This window comes from Molothrus ater, chromosome 14 (assembly GCF_012460135.2).
Source record: "Molothrus ater isolate BHLD 08-10-18 breed brown headed cowbird chromosome 14, BPBGC_Mater_1.1, whole genome shotgun sequence".
Taxonomy (NCBI): domain Eukaryota; kingdom Metazoa; phylum Chordata; class Aves; order Passeriformes; family Icteridae; genus Molothrus; species Molothrus ater.
Window position 1 is genome coordinate 15,987,495 of NC_050491.2, and position 21,534 is coordinate 16,009,028.

General features: G+C 40.5%; 1 protein-coding gene across 6 annotated transcripts in view; it reads left to right on the top strand.

The window, feature by feature from the left end:
- The window catches only part of DACH2 (dachshund family transcription factor 2), a 243,303-nt gene that overhangs the window by 146,414 nt on the left and 75,355 nt on the right, over window positions 1-21,534 (top strand). For all 6 annotated transcript variants that reach the window (XM_036402318.2, XM_036402315.2, XM_036402320.2 and 3 more), the window contains exon 3: window positions 11,357-11,488. In XM_036402318.2, the coding sequence (XP_036258211.1) occupies window positions 11,357-11,488 (132 nt within the window). The remainder of the gene's footprint in view (window positions 1-11,356; window positions 11,489-21,534) is intronic.

The window sequence follows — 21,534 nt, forward strand, 5'->3', positions numbered from 1 at the left end:
TAAATAGGATTCTCTGATGTATGTGATAGAGCAGTGGCTAAATGGGACAATCATTTTTGTGTCAGAGACAAGAATCAAAAGGCAGCATTCTTCAGAAGCTGTTAACTGGAAAAATCCCCCCAGGTCAGTGGAAACAGGTTAACTGGTCAATGTGCTGCATTTTTGGGTCCTTTGATGGAAATGCCTTGTAATTTGATAACAGGTAGCTGTTCATTTGGAATACAATTTTCTCTTCACCAGTCAAAGCTGCCTAGTGATTAATCAGTAAAGGGGTTAATTTTCTTCTCAAGTACGAGCAGTTTGGTGGCTTTTGAAAGAAGTAAGGACAAATTATTTATTTCCTGAAGAGAATATAAATAAGTTTCTTGGTCATCTTTAGGTTCCTTCACATTAGGGGAGTCTGTGTCACATCCAGCCCAAGGGAAGTGAGTAGGTTTTCTTAAATACATATCAGTTCCTAAACATATGCAGGGGAATAAAATTACAGTTAGAATTTCTATTTAGCATACTGAGCTGCTCAGATACTAATTGATAAATGTCTGTTAGAGCTATTTTTGTGAATGTAGTGCTGCTGTTAGGGAAATGTGAATTAAAGGATATCGTAGATAAATACTGAAAAGATTTATTTTAGAGGAATATCTATAGAAGAAGCAGTATTTGTCTTTTTAATAAACTTCAGAATTGACAGATGTTTTGCATGTTAAACTTCTAAAACCAGAGTTAAATGCTTACTGGGAATACATTGGAATAGTACCTAGATAACTTTATAATAATGAATTTAGTAATGTGGGAAATACCTGAAAGTAGATTCAAACCACTCAGCTCTAAACAGCTGCAAAAAGTACAAGTATTAATATTGAGAAATGGTTGAGGACTGCAGAGTACAATAGTTGTAAAAGAAATGCTTGCAAGGGGTTGGTTATATAATGTAGAATTCTGGAAAAGCAGGATGAAAGATACCTGAAGTATTTTTCTGAGTTTAATAAAAATATCCCAGTACATCTTGGACATCATTTATATTAAATTCAGTTTTATTTTTAAAGTAAATTTATTTCATTTCAATTTTAAAAATCCTGAGAATCTATTTTAAAATCTGAACGTACTTTGACTACTGAAGTAATTGCACAAAACCTGAGCTAAAAATGTTTGTTGCCATAGTTCTAGAAGAAATGAAACTGCTATACTGGTGCAAACTCAGGAGTAAAGACCAGTAGAGTTCCTATGTAAAGATTTGCAAGGGCAAAGAGAATATTTGCATAATTTTAGATTACTCAGTGTTTCAATTCAGTAACTAAATTATTCCTCTCCTCCTCGAGCCTGCATTTGGCTTGGAGGCTGGAAGTTAATTCAGCTTGACCAATGAGTAGAGACACATCCTTTAAGATTTTAAAAATGGTGTAGTTCATCTTCTACGTGTTATTTTTATTCACCACCTGGAACAAGAAAATAAGCTTCCAGTCAGTGTCTCAGCTTTGAAAAATGTTCTTTACCTTGCACAGCGTAAAATGGAAATAGCTATTCTGGCATAACTTCATAAACAAAGGTGATATTAACCTATTGGGACTAAATTACTTGTCTCCTGTGTTATTTGTGCAAGTAAATGTGCATGAATAAGCTTCAGCAAAGCTGTAGGAAAGTAACTTAAAAACAGAGAATGATCAGAAGTAAAAAAAAAAAGCTGAAGAAAAGAAAGTAAAGGTACCCAGTCCTCCATAATCACATTCCTCCCGCTCTGGCTGAGGGATCAATAGTCATTCATTCATGCCCCAGAGGAAAGCAGGGCTCTTTTGTTTCTTTACCTGTGCTCTGACCATTCCCTGGAGTTCAGCCTGGCTCTGCAGCCTGTGGGCAGCCTCCTCATTTTCCCTGTGCCCTTTGGGGCTGCACAAATCCACCAGCACTCAGAGGAGCCCAGAGCACGGGCGCAGCTCCTGCCGCAGGAATTTGCTGTGCAGGCTGGAGCAGGGCGTGGAGCTCGTCCTTCCTCGGGATTTTTGTCCTTTGGATTGTCCAGACCCTGCTGGAGCTGGAAGGAGCTCATCCAGAGCATCTCATTTCCTTCTTCCAGAGGAGAAGCCCGTGGTTCTCACCCTGGGTGCCAGGGTACCTCGGGGTCCTTCTTGCCACAGCCAGCACTGCTGGAAGGGATTTGGTGGCAAATCTGCATTGCTGAGCTCTGTGTGGAGATCAGGCTGTGGCTGCTCTGGGGGAATGTGGTTTTTCACTCCTGAAATGGGAAACAAACCAGAAACCCAACAGGGTTGTTGAGCCAAAAGTGTATAAAGAGATCATATTGTGGCCGTAGGTGGAGTCCTCATGTGAAGAGGTAGAGGTCCCTGCTCCCCCAAATGTTATTTTATTTTACATTGAGCAATTAATGGAGTATTCATCTGGGGATTGGCTATTCCAGGAAAATTGCATTCTACATATTCTGTCTGATTCCAGTAAGTGTAAATGTGATAGGTTCTGCTTGAGGCTGGAGATCCCCTAATGTCATCCCCAAGTATTTTTGACTGTGAGTCAGTTGTGGGTTTTCAAATGATCTTAAAGCATGAATATTTTGCTTTAATTCAACAGCCAGAATTGCAGAGTGGTTATAGGTCTCAGAAGAGCATTCCTGGAATTTCTGTTCCTAAGAGATGCTGCTTTCAAACTTGAATCTTTTGAGGTTGTGCTAATTAAATGCCATTTGGAGGGGAGTGTCTGGGCTCTCTCTTTTCATTGCTTAGATTATTGTGCTTCAAATAAGCATAATATTTTTGTGGGTTTTATGAACTGGCTGCAGATTTTTCAGCCTTAAGTAACCAAGAGTTGTGTGTGATCAGAGCATTCCATTTCTGTTCTGGCAGAGTCCTGAAAATGGCTCATGTGGCAGCAGCAGCATGTAGGGGATGATTCTACAAATTTGCAAACATACTTTAACAATCCAGTCTCTACCAGCAGTGCTGATCCTGGCAGTGTGTTGAGGGTTTTTGTGAAATATTTTAGCATGATGAATTTATGGAACTCACCATTCACTTAAAGTCCTTGAAATACACCATTTTAAAAGTGTGGATTAAGACAGCTGGGGTGTAGCTGCCATGTGTCATCTGATACAAAACAAATATTTGTGTGGTGTTTTCCTGTCACAAGTAGGAAGTAGCTTGAAATCACCCACAAAGATATGCTTATTCCCACAAGACCTTCCAGCCCAATTAATTTTACAAACTCAAGAGATTTGTGCCAGCTCCAGATAAGCTGTGAGTGATTTCAGACTTTTTGGTACTTAGCTGAAAGCACTTCCAAAAACTTCTGCCATTTCCCTTCTCTCATTACTGCTTATGGACAGGTGCTTGAAGCTCACAGAAAGTGATGTCATGGGAAAGGAATAAATGGGGAGAAAATAGAAACAACAGCAAATTCTGATTTCACATGGCAGCACATGCACCATGGCAGACTTCTGTGCTTATAGAGGAGTAACAGATTGTGCATGATCAATATGAGGACTGTGAGGTTTAAGATATTGATAACATAATTTTATGTTCCCAGGAACCCAAGAATATTCTAAAATGGATAACAGAGTCCTCCAGTCAGAAGCAGATATTGTTGGTAAACACCATTCTTTCCTGTGACTTCTGAATGTTTAGCACTTTGGAGTTAAAATTTTTTTTCCTGTAAATGGAATTTCTTTTGTGTTGCTCTCATGGAGGTAATTTAACACATTTCTGGTTTCACTTTTTATTTTTTTAGTCCTTACCTCACAGAATTGCAATCTTTAGTCTGTGACAGCATTATGAAAGCATAAGCAGATAGTTTGAGAGTTTGGGTGAATATGAACATTAATTTAACTTGGTGAAATCAGAGTCCTTATGCATAAATTTATCACTCTCTTGATGTTTGAAAACACTGCTTAAATACATTCCATTTTTAATTTTTAATTTCATCACAAGTTCCCATTTAGTGTCAAAAAGTTTCAAAGACATGACTAAAACTGCATCAGGTCTGCCCTGAGGAATGTGAAAGTTATCAAGGGGTTGTGGTTTTTCAGTGATGAATCAATGGCTGCTGTGTCTGGTGTGTGCTTCCACCTTCTGAAAGCTGCACATCCAGAGTGGGGTGGTCAGTCAATCAAATATCCAGAAGAAGCTAAAGGTCACAGTAGTGCAGAATACTAAAAGTATTACGCATTAGAGCCTTGACAAATCATTCTCATGACAGTGATTGTAAAAAAGAGCAGAAAATGTCACAAAATTAATCAATTCTCATGAGACCCACTGTAAGAATCATGGAAAAAAAAAAGCAGTGTAACCCTCTCAGTGCTTTTTGAAGTTCTGATTTTCCCATTTCCCTCCGAGAGGGGAAGCTGCAGTTTGGTTTCACACGAGATGCAGGTGCCTTTTTGGATAGGAAGTCAACTGTGAAATGCACAGCTGGGTTTGCTGTGCATCAGCTTGAACAGGAGTGCTCATCTTACAGATCTAGAGATCTTCCAGATCTTTTAATTTGGGATTAAAATTTCTGTGTGCTTCTAACTGAGCCCCTTGGGTCTAGAGGGGAAATCTGACAGCTCTGGGGTTATCATCGCCTCCTGTGGATGGAGGATATGAAATATCCCAGGTACACTTGATGGAAAATGTTCACATTAAAAAGGTTTCCAGTCTTTCAGATGGATGTCAGGGAGGATAAGATCAGGACAGAGGTTGTGAGTGGGGTGAGAAGCTTAAATAATAGAGACACATATGGGATGAAAGCATCTGGAAGTCTTCCCATGTTTGAAGCAGACCCCCAGCTTTTGTAAGAATCAGGGCTCTTGCTACTGTCTAAATATGTGTGAAATTAGAGAGTGACAACCTGTTGCTTCTGTGAATTGTTCCACAGAGTAGCAGGAATGTTTTGATGTTTGGAGGTTTGAATCTTGTTTATGCTCATGTGAACTTTTGCATGAAATTGTATTTTAAAGTGAGGTGAGCAAGCACACCATGTTAAACAGAAATTACCAGGATCGCAAAATCAAGCAATGTCAGAAACTCAGACACATTTGTGCAACGCTAATTCTGATCCCTTGAGCATTTGGCAAAGTCTTTAAATGCCATTGTCAGTGTTTTCCCCGGCATCACTGCCCGGGTGGTGATGGAGCACCCACTGACCTGTGTGGGATGAAGAGACCTGTCCGTGGGTCTGTCCCCATCCAGCAGCTGCACAAGGGGAAGTGACCTGGTGAATATTTAGGGACTGCACAAAAGCAGGGCATCAAGTCCCTCCAGAAAAGACTGTGACATTTTCAGGATGTCTGGAGCTTCTCTGTGAAAGATGAATTTCTCACAATTCCTGATGAATATGAGTAATACTTGTTTGGATTTTTTTCCCCCTCAGTAGGATTCTTTTGCCATAGTATAATGTTTGACATTTTGAAGTGGTGGTATTTAAAAATGTTAGGCCACTCAACATTTTTTAAGTATTGTCTGAAATGTTTTGTTAAGGATCATCTAAAGTAGTTTCTCAACTTCTATTAACTGGTTAGAGAATCCAAGAATCCCAGATTGGTTTGTGTTGGAAGAGACCTTAAAGATCTTCTCATTCCACTCCCTACCATGGGCAGGGACACCTTCCACTAGACCAGGTTGCTCCAAGCCCTGTTAAGATAAATCAAGGAGTTTTCATTTTCTCTTTTGCTTTGATCATGCAGCATGATAAACACAGAATTTCAAATGTCCTCAGAAAACCAGTTTTTGCTGTCATTTGTCAGTTTTCCTGTTGCAAAACGGGCAAGAACATATTTTTGAGATCTGATTGTAATATCAGAACAACTGGCTGCAGCTGTAAGAACAGGTGAAGGAAGCTGCAGTGTTGGGATGCATTTTTTGGCTCTTGGCTGCCTTTCAGCTGGGCAGGGCCTGAGGGGTGTCCTGGGTTTCAGCCTGGGCTCTGGGGTGATGCTCCCACAGCCCAGCCCACCACAGAGCTCTCCAAAATCCATCCCCAGCCTGCAGTGCCCAGTTACTCACCAGTTACTCACTGTTTCCATCCTTGGGCTCTCAGATGAGGCACACTGAGGGATTTTTGTGCCCATTCCCAGGTGGCAGCCCTGGTACCTTCACTGACCACTGGAAACAGGACATGCACTGGAGCTAAACCTTCCTGCTGCTGCTGTTTGAGTCTGCTCACAAACATGAAAAACATCTGCAGGAGCAAGACTTAGGAGGTTTGGACCCGTCTCCAAACTGCTTTAAGGCTTTGGGCATTTTACTTATCCAAGAATTCAGTTTCACTGTCCTTTGTGTAGTGCTGGGTTTTGCCTCTCTATTTATCACTAAGCAGGGATGATTCATTTCAGCTGGAGAAGCCTTCACATCCCAGCCTGATTTTGAAAATTAATTAATTAGTAAAATTTTGCAGGCATTCTGAAAATGTAAAGCATATTATATGTATTCACTTATTAATTTTAATTAAAGTGAGTGTTCCTTTCCAGTCTTGGAAAGCCTAATTTGTTGGAGGTTTCAGGATTGTTTTCACTGTTGGCAATATGGTCTCTCATACTGACATCTCATAGTACCAGATATTTTATCATTGCTCTTTTAGCACAGCATGCTTGACCCATAGCAGCTCTGAATGCAAATAATAAACAAGCCAATGCACAATGCTTGACTGTTATACTGAAATAATATGGCACAGCTAAACTGGGTTTCAGTTTTCCTTTTGAATATTATTAATTGCAATGTGTTGACTGTTAATTTAATTAAATGTTTTGTTTTAATATAAAACCATTTTTCAGTTCACTGACTCACCATTTCATTTAATTAATTGCAAACCTCAGGATTTGATTACTCATAGTTCTCCTTTAGTTAATTTACTTGTTCACAGTTTTGACAGAAAAGCTTTCAAACTAATATGAAGGAGAGGCACAGTCTGACTAATCAGGAAACTGGAAAAAAATAGCTGTAGCTAGAGTATGAGATTAGCAGACCCTGAGGGTCACCTGAAGAGCTCAGAGCCCTTGTATTCACCATCAAAATCCAATTTTCAGTGACTGGGCAGTGGTTAAATGTTGCACCCAAGACACCAGCAGCATGTAGTTGAGTTTTGGGTTCTTATCCAACCACCAGAAAGCATTTGCTAAGGAATAAATTGTGACATTACTGGGGGCAAGGGACACTGTCCCCTGTCCCCTGTCCCCTGGTGCTGGGTCAGCACTGCCCTGTGATGGGACACAGCAACAACCTGGGCTGTGACCTCTGGGCCCTGCAGGGAAAATGCTGCTTCTCCGGAAAGAATTCCCTGAGGAATGACCTTCAGGAGTCTGGGATGGGGATATGAGAGTGACAATTGCTGAGCTGCAGGCTGGGCTGCAGGAGCCTCTCTGGGGCTCTCAGGCTCTGGGGTGCTGCAGGTCCCGTGGCTGTGGGGCAGAGGATGTGCTCAGGGGTGCAGAGCAGCCAAGGCTCTGCTCATCTCCAGGCACTGGGGTCTGCCCAGGCTGGTGCAATCCCTGTGGAGCCAGCTGGGAACAGCCCTACTTTGGATCCAGAAAAATTTGGATCCAGATTTTCATTTTGGAAATGGTTTGGTTCTTACACCTGAATCTGTCTGTCCAGAATACAACAGCAGAATTTTCCTTACTGCAACCTGTGCATGAAGTGTTGGTTGGTGCATCCTTGCAGGGTTATTTTGGTTATTTTGGTAAATATTTGGTTATTTGTTATATAAACCCCTGTTCTGTGCAGCAGAATTTGCCAGAGGGAGGGTGCAGAGTGTCCTGAGCTGGCTCACGAAAAGCAGATCACAGATGGCAGCTGGAGGTTCTGCCATGCCCACCAGGAGCTCCTGAGCAGTTGGGATCGGGTCCCTGTGCACAGAACACAGCTCCCAATGCCGTGTCTGTCACTGAGATCCCACCAGGAGCTGCTCCCTGCCAGCCCAGGCACTGGGGGTACTGGGGATACTGGGGATACTGGGGATGCTGGGGATACTGGGGATGCTGGGGATGCTGGGGATGCTGAGGATGCTGGGGGTACTGGGGATACTGGGGATGCTGGGGATACTGGGGATGCTGGGGATACTGGGGATACTGGGGATGCTGGGGATACTGGGGATGCTGAGCAGCGCCAGCCCCACCCTGACTGTGCCAGACTGCTCCTGTGCTCTGGTGCTGTCAGGGATGTCCCTGTTTGACAGCAAATGTCCACAGTTTATTTCCTGGGTGTTCCTGACTGATCACAGCTGGCAGAATTTAACTGAAGAAAGGAGAATTTAAAGTGTAAATGGGCAGGAAAAACCAGAAGCTTTGAAGTATGTAATCCAGCACGTGGGTTTTCCTAGCAATCCTTTTTTTGGTTTGTTTAAGGGGAAGTAGAGGGATAGATGTAAATGTTACAGCAGTTCCCAGGACATTTTTCAAAGTGAGGTGCTCTAAGTGAGATTCTGCTGCTGATAATGATTCATCCAAGAGGATGGAAATGATTCTTCAGTTCTTTGTGGATCCTTTGATAAGTCAGTTGAAGGACAGCCCTCTTCTCCACAGCTAGCCCAAACTGAGTCAATTACAGAAAGGACTTTTATTAGTAGTTAAATTCATTAATAGCTCCAGTAACATTATCCATGGTGGTAGCTAATTGAAGATTGTGCCAATGCTGCCTGTTTTGTTTTCTGAATCATTTCAGTCAGCAGCACCCCCTCTCTGCTGAACCCATTTGCTTCAGCCTGAATTTTGTTATCTCTCAGAGATGCTGAAGAATTACTCCATTGCTTTTAAAGTGTCTCAGAGTATTTGACTTTCAGCTCTAGAAGTTACATAGACTGGGGAGTAAGTGAGTGGGGGAATAAAGACTTTGCAGACAGATTTTGGGGTAATCTCAGCTCTATTTTCAGGCTTGTGCCTGGCTGTGCAGGACCTTGTTGCTCTCTGCTCTGGGGCTGTGTTTCACTCCTGAAACTTCAGCTGGAGTGCAGTGACTTTGGTGTGGCAGATGGCACAGCAGAGGTTTCTGATCCATCACTGTTTCTTGGCTGGTGTCCTTATGGCAGCTGTGTCTGGTTAGGGAGCTCAGAAATGCCTGACAATAATTACCTTTAATTTCTGCAGGCCTCGTTGTGGTGATTTGGGGACTGTGTTTGCTATTTTCTGTTTGTTCCCTGGTACCTTTCTGCCTTCATTACACTTCTGGTACAACTCTTCAGTGGAAGGTTTTGGGGAATTTTTCTTTTCCTTTTTTTTTTTTTTACAGGGTGCCCTGGATAATTTTTTTCTCTTGTCATTTCTCTGAACATTTTGCTAAAGATCTGAATTTTCTTCCGTTCCCTATTTACCTCCTTATAAATAGTTTCTTTACTGTTTTACATATTTAATTAAATTTCATGGCTTCCAATCTATATCAAGAACCTATGTAAACACTGACCCTGATGAAAACACTGGAATATTGGTTTATCAGTGCATCTCTGGGTACATACAAATGATAAAATGTTGGAAGAAAAAACTCCATGTTCCAACACTATATTTTTGTAACCATTAAAATGTATGTGAATTCTTTGCAAATGGATTAAAAATAGAAAGTGAAAAGGTGCCTGGAAATCTTGAAAACAGTCAGTTCCTCAGAACTGTGATAATGCTTAGTTTTTGGTTTTTTTTTTTTACTTTCTGAAAATAAAGTAAAACTCACTCAAAGAGCAATCCTGCTTCGTTTCCCTAACAAAAAAAAAAAAAAAAAAGTGAAAAAGTTTGCAGACTACTTCATCTTCTCCAGAAAGCGTGTGGAGAGTTCTATCATTGAAGATGTATTCTGTGATGGATTAAGTGAGAGTGTCTGAGATAAAAACAGGAGTTTAAACATCAGGATTTTGTATCTGCGTGATGAAAAACCTGTAGCATTTGTAAAAGAACTTTAAAGGGCGTTGAAAAAAATGTACAGCGTAGTGGTGTTTTGTGTGAAGTGAGGGCTACATTAAATAAGCCAAAGACAGAAATACTGGTGATGATCAGAATATCTTTGCTGAACTCGACCAAATTGCTGTATCCATGTGTGATGAAAGGTGTCCCTCTCCATGCAGTCCTGGATTGCTTCCTTTGCTAAACCTTTCTGAAATAATCAGAACTTTGTGCAGCCCTTCAGAGGAGCAGCAGAGCTAATCTGAATGTCAGATTCTTAGCAGCATTTAAAAGAGTGTTGTCATTTATGGATAGGGTGTGGAAATTATTAGTTCCCTTTAATCAGTATCTAAATCTCTCAGTAAGCAATGCTTTCCAGAAGCAGATTATTTAATTCTCGTTGGATGTATTTTAGTGGGCTCCTAGAACAGGGACCACCACCAAAAAAATAATGGGTTTTAATAAATGCAATCAGTGATTGTGTGGAACTTAGTAGCAAATAATAAAAGCAAGTCCTGCTGTGCTGAAGGGAAGAATAAACCCATTTAATCCATAACTGAGTGAATAAACAATTGTACCTGTAGAGATATTTTTGGCTTTGTGCTTGTATCTCTTGGATTTTCCTGCAAGAACCTCAGATTATTTTCAATCTCATCTTGCCCAGAATAAAAGTAATTTGCTACTGTCTGGAAGAAAATCTGATTCTTTATTTAGTGACCAAGCCAAAATGATAAAACTTAAAAAACTTCACACTTAAGAAAAAAAGATATTGGGAATCTAAATAACAATAATAATAATAAAATATAATTATCGTAAGCCTGATGTTACTCTGCTTACTCTCTTTTACTACTGGAAATTAAATGTGTTTTAGTAATTTGAAAATCTTCTACCAATACCTCCTTGAATTCTGGGAATTTCTGCTGGTCTTAATGGTCTCTTAAAAGTGGGATTGATTCTGTAATTATCCAAATAATGTTTTTCTACACATTTCCAATGTAATGTTTTCATGTTACAATAGTATTAATCCAAACCAGCAAATTCCCAAAAGGACAAAAAATATTTGGATGCTTAATAGAACAATGAATGCTGTAGTATTACATGTTAATTTGCTTTGAACTGTTGAAATTAAGGAATCCTGTATCTTACTCTGCATGTGGAAATTTTGTTGCAGCTAAATAAGTCAAGCAGAAAGAGATCAAAGTGACAAGGTGATCAAAGTGACGGGAAATTATATTTAAAAGTATAATCAAAAGGGATACCATTAAATAAATATTTCTTTGTGCTCTACATGTTAAAAAGAAAAATAAACATGAAAGATTTTTTTTTAAAATTCTTAGAATGGTGAAGTGGCTTGACTTTCAAACAAAGATGGTGTTCAGGGATAGCATTACTTAACTGGACTGAGAATGACCATTGAATTTATGGGACTTTTTCTTACTGAAAATGAATGTTCAGTTCATACCTGCAGTGCCACATTGTACAATCTGACACTGCATATTGTTCATTTAAATTTTTCAGGTCTGACAGCTGCTGCCATGGCAGAGGCTATGAAGCTACAGAAAATGAAACTTATGGCCATGAACAGCCTGCATGGAAGTGGGAGTCAAAATGGAACCGAGTCAGAAAATGAAGAGCTCAATTCTAATGCAGGTAAGGGATGCTGAGCTCCCCTGAGCCACCCTGGAGCTCTCAGCACCTTGGGTCTCAAATTCTTGGGCCCTTGTATTTTGTAAGCTTTGCCCTACCAGTGCTAAATCAAAATTACTGCTCTCACTCCTCCATATTCCTCCAGTTTTCCCAAGAGCTCACTTCTGTAATTGTTTGAAAAATCCTGGTGAAGGATCATCATCACTACTAGGGCTGGATACAGACCTTTGAAAGTGCCCCCTAAATATATCTGGAGTAACAGAAGATTTCTCCATTGGCATTGTCACTGTCTGGAGTTTTCCAGTAAAGATGGAAGGTTTCCAAAGGGCCAGGCTGTGGGAACTCCTGAGTTCCACAGGTCATTGGAGAAAGGCAAGGCGGGGAATCCTCCATCACCAATTTATGGCTTTTGTGCATTTTGTTCTTTCCTTGGATGGGTGTTTCAGAGCCCAGCTGTGCAGGGGGTTTGTGATAATCCTTGGCTGGGGCTGGAGTCACCTTGGCCAGGAGGCCCTGGCATGGAACACGTTCATGTGCTACATAAACATCAATACAGGTTTGAGCTGAGCTCCCCAAGCTCCATAAACATTAATGTAGGTTTGAGCTGAGCTCCCCAAGCTCCATAAACATTAATACAGGTTTGAGCTAAGCTTCCCCTGTCCCAGCTCCCCAAGAACAGGGTTCAAAGGTGAAGTCAAAGCAGATCCTTTGAAGAGGAAATCTTTGTTTATTCTGACCTCCTTCCAGGTGAACAGAGGAGATTTTTGCTTGGTCAGCGTAGGGAACCTGGAACGAGACAGATCCATTTTGTCTCTGGTACCTGTCACAATAGGGGCAGCTTCCCTTGGCCTCACTTCTTACTGCATCCTGCACCCCTGGCCCTTGGGGAGCAGATTTTGTTGGTTTCCATTGCCATTTGAAGAGGAGAGGCTCAGAGTGATGCCCATGGCGTCCCCCTCTCCCTTTGGCATTCCCTGCTGTGCTGCATGTGCATCCTCCCAGCTAAATGGTAATTTATTAGACCAGTAAAGCAGCAGCTGGGAGGTCTTAGACTCATTTTCTAAAGGAATAACTTTGAATTCATGACAAATTATGCACAAAGCAGTCTTTCCAAGAGTGGTATTGCCTTTTGCTAATTTTGTGTACTCATCTGTATTTGAAGAAATCTGGCTTCTAACTCGTGCATTAAACCTTTCCCCAGCTTCCTGTTTTGTAGGATGTGTATTTCTTATTCACCTCTCAGACCCTAATCAATTAGTGCACACTGAATTCAGAAAAAAAAGCACTGAAAAATCCTATTTAGTGGTTGTAACTAAAATAGTTTGTATAAAGTTCAGAATGAATCCTGAAAGTTCGCTGGATGCCAAGAAAAAGGACTGAAGATGGAATTACTGTAGAAAAGTAAGGAAGCTTCATACAGAAAAGATGTAGGGTTGGGTGTTTTAAAAGCTGCTGTACAAAAGTTTAATATTCAAATTAGTTCAAGCTCATAGTTTTGTGTGTTACCTGGAAGGGCAAAATTTGTGTACCTCATGTGGGGAAAATCTCCAATAATGTGATTAGGTACCTTTTAGGTACCACCATTTTAGGAACAAGGAGTTTTTTAGGGACTGTCACATCAGCCTTTGGACAGTGCATCAAGGGTGTGCACTTTACAAGGGAGTTCTTGTGGTTTAGCAATTCAATGAGTTCTACAACCAGCTCAATGCCAATTTAAATATTTGGAAAAGCTCCCACTGACTTTAGTTACAGTGGGACCCAAGAATAAGAGTGTGGTGGCAGTTCCATACAGATCTTTTCTCAACTCTTTCCCCTTTTCATTGCCTGGTGCAGTAAAATTGCCACAAGCAAATTTTCTGGCTCCAGTGCCAGTGTTGCTTGCAGAGCAATAGGTCCTTATCAGAAAGAACTAGTATAAATCCTATTAAAAATCACAATTTCCCCTTTTTCCAATATGTGTAACCTGAGTTCTGGGATAATTTTTGTAATGAATGGATTCCTCCTTTATTGCTGGGTCACATTGCAAAGATTTACATTGAGCAGGATGTGTCAAAATGGAAAACCACCATGAATAGAGGGAAAAAGGTGGATTTCACCAAATAAAAGAACTGAACAATTTTCAAACAGTCACTACAGAAAACTCCTTGGTGTGGCATGAAGAGAGTGGGAATTTTGTTTAGAAGTTAATACACAGGTTGTAACTTTGATCTGCTGCGAAGGGAACACCAGGATAATTCTGTGTGCATGAAACCTTCACCAACTGTTTGCTTTGCTCCAGACTTACAGGATAAATGACTATTAAAAATAAAATGGGGATGTGAAATGAGGAAGAAAATTGAATTTTGATTTTTTTTTTTTTACTAAGAAGAAGTAGAAAGGAACAGAGCAAAGGAGTCAGAAGCCTCATAAGTGAGAAAAACATTTTATTTTAGGAGAGAGACCTACAGTTTCTTTGATTTGAGGTTGTGTTTAATAGCTTCTGTAATGGCTGCAACATGACTCTGCATCTAGATTTCAGCATGAATAACAACCTGTTCGTGTTTCATTTAGCTCCAAATGAGAAATTCTGTGTTTTATTGTTTTAGGAAATTAGTCTGTGTACTATTGCTCCTGGAACTTTCTAATTAATCACTAAAGGTTATGGCTGTGGAGAGTTTGTGGGAAATAGATGTCTGAATGATTATAATTGTAGCTGTCAAATCAGAAATATGATTGTACAGAGCCGAGGACCTTTCGCTTCCTTTGATGTTTTTTTTCTTTTTACAGTAACAAAGACTCAAAGAGTTGCAATTTTATTTAAAACAATTAAGTTGGGTTTTTACCTCAGTGTTACACATTGACTTCCTACAATGCCACTAAATATTTCACTTTTGGATATGTGCCTTCCTGCTCGTCCCACAGTCTGATAGATGAGTGGAATACTCTCTTTTTGCTGTTGTTTATTTTAAATTAAAAATGTAATTGAGCAGTATTAAGTCCTAAAGCTTTATTGCCAGATTTTTTTGCAAGTGTGTCATTATATACAGGCCATTAGTACAATAAAAAAAAGTGTTGAGGATGTCTTGGCATATTCATCTCAATCCCCATCTGTATCTGGTGAAGTATGAAATAATTTTGGGTTTGCTTCTTGCTGATGCCTGGCCTGTCACTTCTACAGTTTCTTCCTCTGTGCATCATTATGATGATGGAAGCTTTTAAGAATTCTCTGTCTGAAGCCAGAATTTGTTCTGTCAGTTTAAAATCTGAACTCTTAACTCAATTTAACACGGCCAGTGACTAATTCCTCAGATATTATATTGCTCTCTAGCAAATTGCAGGTGTGGAATTGAACCTTGCAAATGTGTCTAAGGGACAGGGGGGTAAATGTGCCACTTCTTTGCCTGCTTCTACTCCAGCTGGTTGTTTTTTGCCATCAGGTCCTACCTACCTCCTTTTCATGATGTCACCATAACCTCAGTACTGGGGGAGTTTGGTACAGGGATATTCTAAATAACTTATTAAAAATAAATGCTGCAAGAGTTAATACTGAAAATATAGGGGGGAAAATTCCCCAAAAAGTTTAATTTGAAGATTTTTTTTTTTAATTGAAGCAATGCTTTAGTTCACAGTGCTGTGAAGAATGCTGTTATACATTGGAACACTGATGTCCTCCTTCCACTCTCTCTGCAGAAGAGAAAGAGATTTTTTTGCACCTTCCTACTCATCATATGAAGTGTTGAAGCAAAACTTCTCTGGCAGTTGAAAATCTCCTCTTTAATCTGGCACTGGAGCCTCTCTGGCCCCACAGTCCAGCTGACCTGGGCTGGCTCTGGCTCCTCCCTGGGGCTTAGTGTCCCTCTCCATCCTCGGGTGGGATCTGGGCAGGAAGGCTGAATTTGGAGAACAAGGTGGTCTGGGACAAGGGAGCCTGGATCTGGGAGAAATCCATCCCTCTGGAATCTCACATGCCCAGTGACCATAAGTCTTTTGTGATCTGTTCCTCCTCCTTTGGCTCCTCCAGGTGAGTCCTTGGAGAGGACACTTTTTGCTGGTGGCACCTGAGGGTTGCCAGGAGTGGTTGTGGCTTTTCCTCCTCTTTGGAAGTGAGGAAGGGCTGGAGTGTGCACCTGGAGCTGCCTCCTGCTCACTCCCAGCCCAGCCACACAGCCAGATCTGTTGTTCTGTAGAAATAAGATAAATAGAGCAAAAGCTCCCTGGTTGCGCAGAGGCGTTGAGGAAGATGAGCTCCTTCATCATCGTGCAGAGCTGAAATCAGGTGAAGTGTGTTCTGGAAATCAACATGCCATTGCTTAGGGGGATTTGGAACTTAGCTGGAATCTGAGCTTTTCTTTCTAATGGCATGGCAGCAGGTGATGTGTACGAGTGTGAGATGGGGTAGATGGTAAAACAGAGACTGGGGGATGTCACCTGCATGTCCCTCAAGCTGCCTGAGCCAGGAGGGATCGGTGCATGGCAGTCGTGACAGGAGCTGTGTGTGCAGAGCCTCAGAGCAGAGAGTAAAGCAGGTATTTCCTTCTGGTGGCTTTTGGAGGTAGCATGCATGATTTAAGAAATGTGTTTTGCTTTCCCAGGAGAGATATCAAACAGTACTAAGTGTTTCAGTGGTATTTCCTTAGGAAGTCAAAATGTTATTCTGTATGTAGAGGCTTGTTGCTTAATTTCCAGACAAGGAGCTAAGTTTGGCAGAAAAGAAAGGAAAAACACCCGAGCTTTTGGCATATGAGGATCAGAGAAAAAGCTCTCTCATAGAAAAAAAAAAGTGTTATCTTTTTATCCTTCTTTCCTTCAGTACCTGCCATGCAGTTTTCTCACAAATGCAAACATCCTTCACAATCTGTTTAAAAAACCACAAATACATCACTCGGAGGAATATTTAAGGAACCATCAGGAGGGAAAAAACTCATTGGTTTAATGGAATGCTGTCAAGGAAAATCAGCATCACAAACGACACAGGGGCAGAATTGATACTTTTGCACTGACATGTTAAAAGAAAATCCCATGCATTATTTAGAAAACCCAGAAATCTGTCAGCTGTATGATTGCCGAGTTAGCAGAAGCAGGAGGATGCTGCTCAAGTTGAAAAGAAACGCGTAGGCACAGATCCATATTGTAACCTTTCATGTTCTCCACCCACCATGAATACCCAGCTATTACACGGTCAGCATTTTTTAGTTTTTCTCTTTTAAAATTTTCAAGTGCTTGAAAAGTCAAAAGAGGTAGGTCTTTTCTCTAAAAAGCAGGATGCCAAGGCTGTTATTTTATTGTAAGAATGTAAAAATGACAGGACCAGAGAACAGGTTTTTTTAAATCCTTGAGTACCATGTAGATTTCATGAAGTAATTTTTCCTGTTGTTAAGGGAAGTATTTTCGTGTTACTTGATCAGAGAGTTATGCATTTTCTGAAATAGTTATGAATTTCCTTAAATTGTCCTTTGGCCAGGAGGGATATGTGCAGTCTTGAAGCAAGAGAGAATTTAGCATGTTTTGGTTTTTGTGCTGTCTCATCGAACAACCAGACTTGACTCCAGCCCAAGCAGACACGTTAAAACATTTTATCCTAAAAACTGGGGCCTCTGTGCTATTTTTGTGGGTAGTACAAGTGCTGGTGATGGTGAGGATGAAGGTGGGAAGGCGAGGAGGCACAGAGGGAATGTTTGCCCCTGTTGTGGGACAGGATCTGCACAGGGAGTTTCACCCAGGGAGATTCGGGGCATGGTGACACTTGGTGATTTCAGGATGTGCTTCCATGCTTAGCCTTGGAGTTGTGCTTTCATGGAACTTCGTTGAACCCTCATGGCAATGATGGTGAAGTTTATTTGAGCTTTTTCAGTGACAGTGGAGTGAAGGAACTCAAACCTTCTCATGACACGGGGGCTTTAAAAAGCTTTCCCCGGTGCTGCTTGTCAGGGAAGCTCCATGCCTGGGGAGTGACAGGAGCAGGGAAGGAATTCCCTGGGGATGGTGGCAGTGCTGCCTCCCTGGGGACAGGCACTGGTAATCCTGGGGGAAGGGGTGGAAGTGCTGTTGTATTTTCAGGATACAGCTCCTCAAGCATTAACCAGGAAGAGAAATGCTGTTTGTTTTGGGTCAGTTGTGCCTCGTTTGCACTGTGCTGTTTTCTCTCCTGTTCCTCCCTAATGGGCTCCCTCAGTCATCCCAAGAACCCAGTCTCCATGTGGGAAGCTTGGAAATAAGATGCAGATATCCATTTATTTGGCAAATTGTGGTTTTTTGGATAGTGAGTGTCAGTGGATATTTTGGGCTGTGTTACCCCAGCAGTGGGCAGGGTTTAGTACCAAGAATTTCAGGGGGCTTTAGTGAAGCTCAGTTTCAATAGAATGCAAAAATGAATTTTTTATCTCCAAACTTACTTTAAGGTCCCATTTTAGATGCATTCTTATGCAGTTACCTATTGAAAGCATCTGAATAATTTAACTGTATTTTTTAAAGTATTCATTTAAATTTGAACATAAATACTTTATAGTAAATGTAGATAATGATTCACACATAATTGTTTGACACATCAGCTAATATTTACATATTTGGATTGACTGACACCCAACTCTGAGAAATGTGAAGTAGCTCTGGCTTTAGGTTTAAAACTAATAAAGGATATATTTTCAAAACTCCAGAAGAGTTTTGAAAATGAAATTCTCTCCTCTTCTCTGTAAATGAGGCATCTTTTTCTGTGAGAGGAATTCTCTTTCAGGTTTTCAATACTTATCTTACACATGATGAAATTAACTGTGTTTATAAAACATCCTGAGCTAATGTAAACTGGTTTAAAGATCAAGCAAATTTAGGTTTTATCCTTAATTGGGTTCTTTTTAGGAAAGTTGGTATTAACTCGTGAAGCTCTGCGTTGTGTGAGTGCTTTTTGAGTGGGTAATTCCCAAGGGCATATTTTAAATGGACTCATGACAATTAGATATTAGATACTGCCAGGTGTTTACAAATGGAGAATATATATACACTTGTAAGTTTATATTTCAGCAGTTCAGCATTTCATATAATCTGTTTCCTTGGTATATTTTGGTTGTTATTTTATTTGAAGTCAAAGAACTTTTGTTCCTCTTCTTCCTCGGAATACTGAGGAAATACAGATTACTGTTGTTCCTTTTTTTTTTCTTTTAATAAAGACAGGATTCCTTACAATGATTTCTGACTTTTGCTGGAACAAATCTGTAGATTCATACCTATTAAAGATTCATATCTGTTAAAAAGCCCTGCCTACCACCAAACCAAATGCCCCTGGGTGCACACGGCGTGATCATAAACAACCTCTCCAGATTCTTGCCATATCTGCTAGCAGAACTAAGTGCAGCAAAAGATAAACTAATGACAAAATGTAAATGCTATGGCTAAACGGAGGAGAATTGAGAGCTTTCACATGTCTGTCACCTTTCAGATCCTTTACAAATTTATAGTCTCAGAGTGCAGAGGTCTAAATCTTCAAAGCTTGAAAAACAGAGGTGCAGCATGAAGTAATCTTCATTTTTTCCCCTATCTTCTTACAGCAGCACTAATGGAAATGTATTTTGTTTAATGACTCTGAAATCCTGTTTGTAATTAGATGTGGGAATTGGTCTTACTTTGTAACAGATGATACTGGAATAATAATATGAGAGATGCTACGCTGAGACCACTATCCCCCTAAATCTATATCATTTTTCATTTTATTGACAGGAAATGTGTTCCTGGAACAAAGAGATTGATTTTAAAGAGTGGAAAAATAATGTCTAGTAAAAACTGGAATGAAAACATTTTAGCATTGCTTTAATTGTATCACAAGAGTATATTAACCCTTCAGCTGTATGTTTAATTTTAGTAAACAATCTTCTTATAGTTGTTGCTTTGTCACTGGTACAATCTTTGAATGAATGCACCAAAAGGTAAAGAACTTTAATTAATGATGGGGTACATACAATTAAAATGCATATCGTATTTCAGAAGGATTATTCAAAATAATTAATTTTGTCTGTTAAAACACTTTTCCAGTCGTAAATGAAGTGATTAGGAGTGGGCACAGAGGATGTGAGTGAGGGCTGAGCTCGCACAGTCCCTTCAGAGTATTAGTCTCTTTACTAGGTCTTGATGTCATAAATCATTTTGGCCTCTCTAGAGCCAAGGCTACATTTTTTTCCTTGGTTATAATTCTCATTTTTGTTGGTAGTAGCTGAAATCTGTCCCTCTACCAATGTGCTGAAGGAAAGCAGGTGGCTCTGAAGTGTCCCCATTAAGACAAGGTCTCGTGTTCATCTGCAAGGCACAGGGGCTCCACAGCACTGTGGGGACTGATACTGAGCTGAAACACACCAAATTTAGGACTTCCTGTATAAAATTTTATGAAGAGCAAGGCAGATTGGATGCCCCACACTTAAAAAGGAAAAGCATTGCAGCTGAGATGTCTTAGGAGGGTCCTGTGGCTGCTGAAGGACGGGTGTGAGAGGCTGTCCCTGCAGTCACAGGCTGTTCCTGCCGGGGCTCAGGAGGGCAAGGGAGGGGCAGGGCAGGATCCAGCTCTACCCTTCTGAAATGCATCTTGAATTTTACGTTAAAACATCCTTGGAGAAAGCAAAATCAGAGCCAGGAGCAGGCAGCATCCATGGGTGACCAGCAGAGCTCTGGCAGTGTGGGGTGCCAGGAGGGCTCAGGGATTTGCAGGATTTCCACAGTGCAAGGATTGGGAAATACCATATCCCAGATCCTTTTTTTTATTTTCCTTCCCCCAGGTCCTTGTATGTACTCTTGTTTCCACCAAATCTCATCTGCTGATCATTCTGCACAAAGTAACACGTTCAAACTCTGTTGGTTTAATTTCCCATTGCAGGGTTCAAGGATGTGAGGAATCCTGTAAAGAATTCCAGTAAAAGCAAGTATTAGTGATAGTTCCCTTTGTTAACAGTAGTGAGTCCACTCCAGTCTCACCTTAATGATATTTTGACAATAGAAAATACTTCAATATTTTAATTACATTGTAAAGTCTGGAACATTCCTGTTCTTGTTAAGGCGTATATAAGTTAGGATGAAAACTGGCATATTACCTTTGATGTGGGCCACATGCTGAGAGTCCCCCAAAGGATGTCACTGATAGTGATACAGCTGCCAACAGCAGGAGTCTCATGAATGACAATTTTAATCAGATTTTTAAAAAAAGTCCTCTAACATACAGTTAATTTATGTTTGAGGCAAGAAATGTTTGTGGTGTGATTATTTGGAATATTTTCTTAATTAAAGGAGTAGCATTAATCCCCCCAAAATTTTCAGGCTGTGGCTTTGTAGTTAAGGATTCAGCACTAGATTTGTGCGGCGTGCCCTGAGCTGACATTTCTGCAGCTGAGATTTGGTAGCAGTTTTCCTTGCAACAGTTGGTGCTGTTGAAATGTCTGGCTGATCCGTGAATTTGATGAGACAGAAGTCACCCTGGTCTCCAGTAATTCTGCCTCTCCTTGCACCCACAGAGTACAAGGCATCCCTCAGTTGTGGAGCAGGGGCTGTGTGGGTAAGCAGGACACACATAGATCAGAGCCCTACTGCTTTTTATAGAATACCTTGGCTCTCTTCAGCACTTAGATTCAAGTTTTATTTTCCTTTAATGAAGTTTTGATCTGTGAGAAAATCAGGATTATGCATTTATTTCTGTGATTTTACAGTAAGCATCTGACAGTTTTGCATAATAGGTTATGCTTTCTGCTCCATATTCTGTTTAAAAAAAGCTGGAATCCAAAGCTGTGAGTGACATTTTGGTAGAATTTTAGCAAGTACAGTCATTACCAAATTAAAAATAGATACAGGTGGGTAGTCTGTGTTTTTAGCTCCTTTTAAAAAAACCCAACCCTTGACTGTATACAAGAGCAGCAGTTTATCAGATCATTATAGTTACAATTAGGAAAGACCAGCAATGTTGTCTCAGACCAAGAGTAAATTTACCTTTATCCACCAGAGGCTTTAATTTCCATGGCTGTGACATCTTTTCCTCAAATGAAATTCTTACTCTTAATTTTTTAGAAGGTTAATTTAAATTAATAAGATCACTGAAGAGTATTAAA